This window comes from Cervus canadensis, chromosome 18 (assembly GCF_019320065.1).
Source record: "Cervus canadensis isolate Bull #8, Minnesota chromosome 18, ASM1932006v1, whole genome shotgun sequence".
Lineage (NCBI taxonomy): Eukaryota > Metazoa > Chordata > Mammalia > Artiodactyla > Cervidae > Cervus > Cervus canadensis.
Window position 1 is genome coordinate 12,420,151 of NC_057403.1, and position 3,579 is coordinate 12,423,729.

At 59.5% G+C, this 3,579-nt stretch overlaps 1 protein-coding gene across 6 annotated transcripts in view; it reads right to left on the minus strand.

Moving 5' to 3' along the window:
• ZNF444 (zinc finger protein 444) overlaps positions 1-3,579 on the minus strand; it is a 9,824-nt gene that overhangs the window by 4,652 nt on the left and 1,593 nt on the right. For 2 of the 6 annotated variants that reach the window (XM_043434782.1, XM_043434783.1), the window contains exon 2: positions 270-606. In XM_043434782.1, coding sequence (XP_043290717.1) covers positions 270-581 — 312 coding nt within the window. In that variant the 5' untranslated portion in view covers positions 582-606. Of the gene's footprint in view, positions 1-269; positions 912-933; positions 955-974; positions 2,319-3,006; positions 3,521-3,579 lie in introns of those variants that run through there. The other 4 variants (XM_043434780.1, XM_043434779.1, XM_043434784.1 and 1 more) reach the window with 4 other exon arrangements.

Here is a 3,579-nt window from a genome sequence, read left to right on the forward strand (position 1 = left end):
GGGGGACCCGGGGGCAGGGGGTGAGTGTGGGGGAGGGGGAGGAGGAGGAGGAAGAGGGATGGGGGCAGGGGTGAGTGTGAAGGAAGGGGGGGGGACCCGGGGGCAGGGGGTGAGTGTGGGGGAGGGGGAGGAGGAAGGGGGATGGGAGCAGGGGTGAGTGTGGCGGAGGGGGAGGAGGTACCTGGCGGAGGGGGAGGAGGGATGGGGGCAGGGGTGAGCGTGCGGGAGGAGGGGGGCCGGGGCAGGGGCAGGGCGGACCCCGGGCTCACCCACAGCTCCTCCAGCAGCGCCACGGCCTCCTCGCCGCTCTGCGGCCGGCGGCTGCACACCCAGGCCTGCACCTCGGCGGGCAGCGCGCTCAGGAACTGCTCGAGCACCAGCAGCTCCAGCATCTGCTCCTTGGTGCGCACCTCGGGCCGCAGCCAGGCCCGGCAGAGCGCGCGCAGCAGCCCCAGCGCCTCGCGGGGCCCCGGGGCGTCGCCCAGGTGGAAGTGGCGGAAGCGGTGCCACGGCGAGTCGGCGGTCAGACCCTCGGCGGCACCTCGCTCCTGCTTCACGGGGCCCGGGCCTGGCGCCTCCATGGGGCCGGCGGTGGGGTCACAGCGCCTGCGGGGAAAGGCTGCGGTCAGAGCGCGCTCCGGCGGGGCCCCCACGCGGGAGGGCTGGCCGCCCCGCGTCCCCCACGAAGGGCTCGCCGCCGCGTGTGGGCCCCTGTCCCCACTCTCCCCGCCTCCTGCATCCTCCCCGCAAGGACCCAGAGAGGCCGCGCACGGAGGCCACCGGCCCTTCGCAGGCACCTGGGCCTTGTCATCAGCACCTCCGATGCCGGTGGTCACACCGCGATGCCGCAACGCGGAGACGGACGCTCCCTGACACGGGCTCCCAACTGCTCCCCGCCCTGCCTCTCCCTCACTAAACAGGGTGGACACATACGTGTCCCCCTCCACCCCTGGGGCTCATGTGGACGCTCGGACCCGCAACGTGACTGTACGCGGGGCCGGGGCTTTGAGAAGGACGTGGAGGTGAAGTGAGGTCCTCGGGGTGGGGCCCAGGGCATGGCTGTCTTCATAGGACATGGCAGCTCCGGCCCTGACCTAGGAGGACACAGCAGGAAGGGAAGGCAGGGTCCGTGGGCGGGCAGAGGCCCCCACCAGACTCCCGTCCACTTTCACTGATCCCAGCCGGACCCCGCCTCCCCAAGCACGAGGAGCAAGTGTCTGTGGTTGTAGCCGCCTGGTCTGTGGTGATCAGGTCGACACTCATGGGCCCCCCAGGCAGAGTCTGGGAGCTGGTCGATGTGGAGGGCTGACTGTAAGACCCTCCACCCTCCCAGTGGTGTCACTGGACTGTCTTCCCAGGCGGCTCAGTGGTCAAGAATCTGCCTGCCAATGCAGGAGACACAGGAGACCCGGGTCCGATCCCTCGGTCGGGAAGAGCCCCTGGAGTAGGAAACGGCAACCCACTCCAGTGTTCCCACCCAGGGAGCCCTGTGCCCCCCACTTCCTCTCCCCCTTCCCAAAGTGGGGGGACAGACTGGCAGCGGCCTCAGTCCTGAGGACTGCAGACCCAGAGCAGGTGCTGCCGGGCAGGGGTGATCAGAGAGGGTCTGCAGACAGTTCTGACCGTCAGATGGGGGTGCAGAGAGCGGTACGGCTGGCATCCAGCCAGTGGAGGCTGGGGACGCTGCAGGGGACCCTGCAGGGCCCAGAACAGCCCCCACCCCGGCAGAGGACGCAGCCCCCAAATAAACCCCGCCTGGAACCACGACCCTCAAACGCTCCGGGAACCCCGGAGTTCCTTCCGGGGTACCTCAAGGTGAGAACGCGCTTCCTGACCCAGAGAAAGTACCAGTCCCTGTCCCCGTCTCCTTCTCTCCCGAGCATGCCGTGGGCCTTCCTGGGGCCTCGGCAGATAGCAGAGCTTTTCGGGGTCACGCTGAGCTGTGCAAACAGTGGTGCCATGCTTCCAACTTTTCATTGTGAAACACGGTTACTCTTCATTTAAAAACCGTTATGGGGCGTGGGAGAAACTGGGAGACTGGGATCGACACATACACACCACCACACAGAGAACTGACACGAACCTCGTGAATAGCACGGGGACCCCTACTCAGTACTCCGGAAGGACCTGTATACGACTAGGATCTATCCAAGAGTGGGTGTGTGCGTGTGTGACTGACTCACTGCTCCACAGCAGAAACTATAGTGTAAATCAACTATCCGTGGGTGCATGTTACGTTGCTTCAGGCATGTCTGACTCTTCGGGACCCCATGGACTGTAGCCCACCAGGCTCCTCTGTCCGTGGGATTCTCCAGGCAGGATACTGGAGTGGGTTGCTAGTTCCTCCTCCAGGGGACCTTCCCAATCCAGGGGCTGAACCTCCATCTCTTAGGTCTCCTGCATCGGCAGACGGGTTCTTTACAACCAGTGCCACCTGGGAAAGGCCTTAAAACCATGAAAGTGAGTCGCTCAGTCGTGTCCGCCTCTGCCACCACGTGGACTATACAGCCCATGGGATTCTCCAGGCCAGAATACTGGAGAGGGTAGCCTTTCCCTTCTCCAGGGGATCTCCCCAACCCAGGGATCGAACCCAGGTCTCCCGCATTGCAGGCAGATTCTTTACCAGCTGAGCCACCAGGGAAGCCCTAAATCAACTACACTCCAATTAAAAAAAAAAAAAAGAGAAAAAAGTGTTATTTATGTTAACATGTGGAAAAGTCAACTACTGCTATTTCTAAATGCATTACTACTATGAGATTTTCTCAGCCTTAGTTTCTGAGATGACACAGAGATGTAAACAAAAGTGCTTTGGGGAAGGTCTTCAAAAATTGTTTAAGGTATAAAGGGGTCCTAGGCTTAAAATCTTTGAGATCACTGGCCCACAGCCTGTTTTTAAACAAAAGTTTTACTGGTACACAGCTGTGCCCATCTGCTGTGTATGGAGGACCTTCTCAGACTTAAGCTGGTTTGATCAGCCAGCTAATTAGTGGCAGGGACTGAACTCACACTGGCCTTAAAGCGAGGCTGCCAAGGAGGAGGAGCGGAGGAGCTGGCATCTGGGTGAAAGAGGCTGCAAAACATCGGCCAAGTTAAAACGGGTAGCCAGGCAGGCAAGCTCCATCCAGAGCCTTGCCTCATTTATTTTTTTCCATCTTTTTTCCGACAAGGAGGAGGAGCCGAGGGACAGAGTGGGAGTTGGGGATTAGCAGACACAAACTGCTATACACAGGACAGATACACAAGGTTCTACTGCACCGCAGAGGATCCCAGTCCATTAGGATACGGTTCATCATCAATCCTGCGATGAACCATCATGGAAAAGAGTATGAAACAGGAATGCATTAGTGTATAACTGAATCACTTTGCTGGACAGCAGAAATGACCACTGTGAATCAACTAAACTTCCATAAATTTTAGTTCATCGCAGCACTGTTTATAATAGCCAGGACATGGAAGCAACCTAGATGCCCATCAGCAGATGAATGGATAAGGAAGCTGTGGTACATATACACCATGGAATATTACTCAGCCGTTAAAAAGAATTCATTTGAACCAGTTCTAATGAGATGGATGAAACTG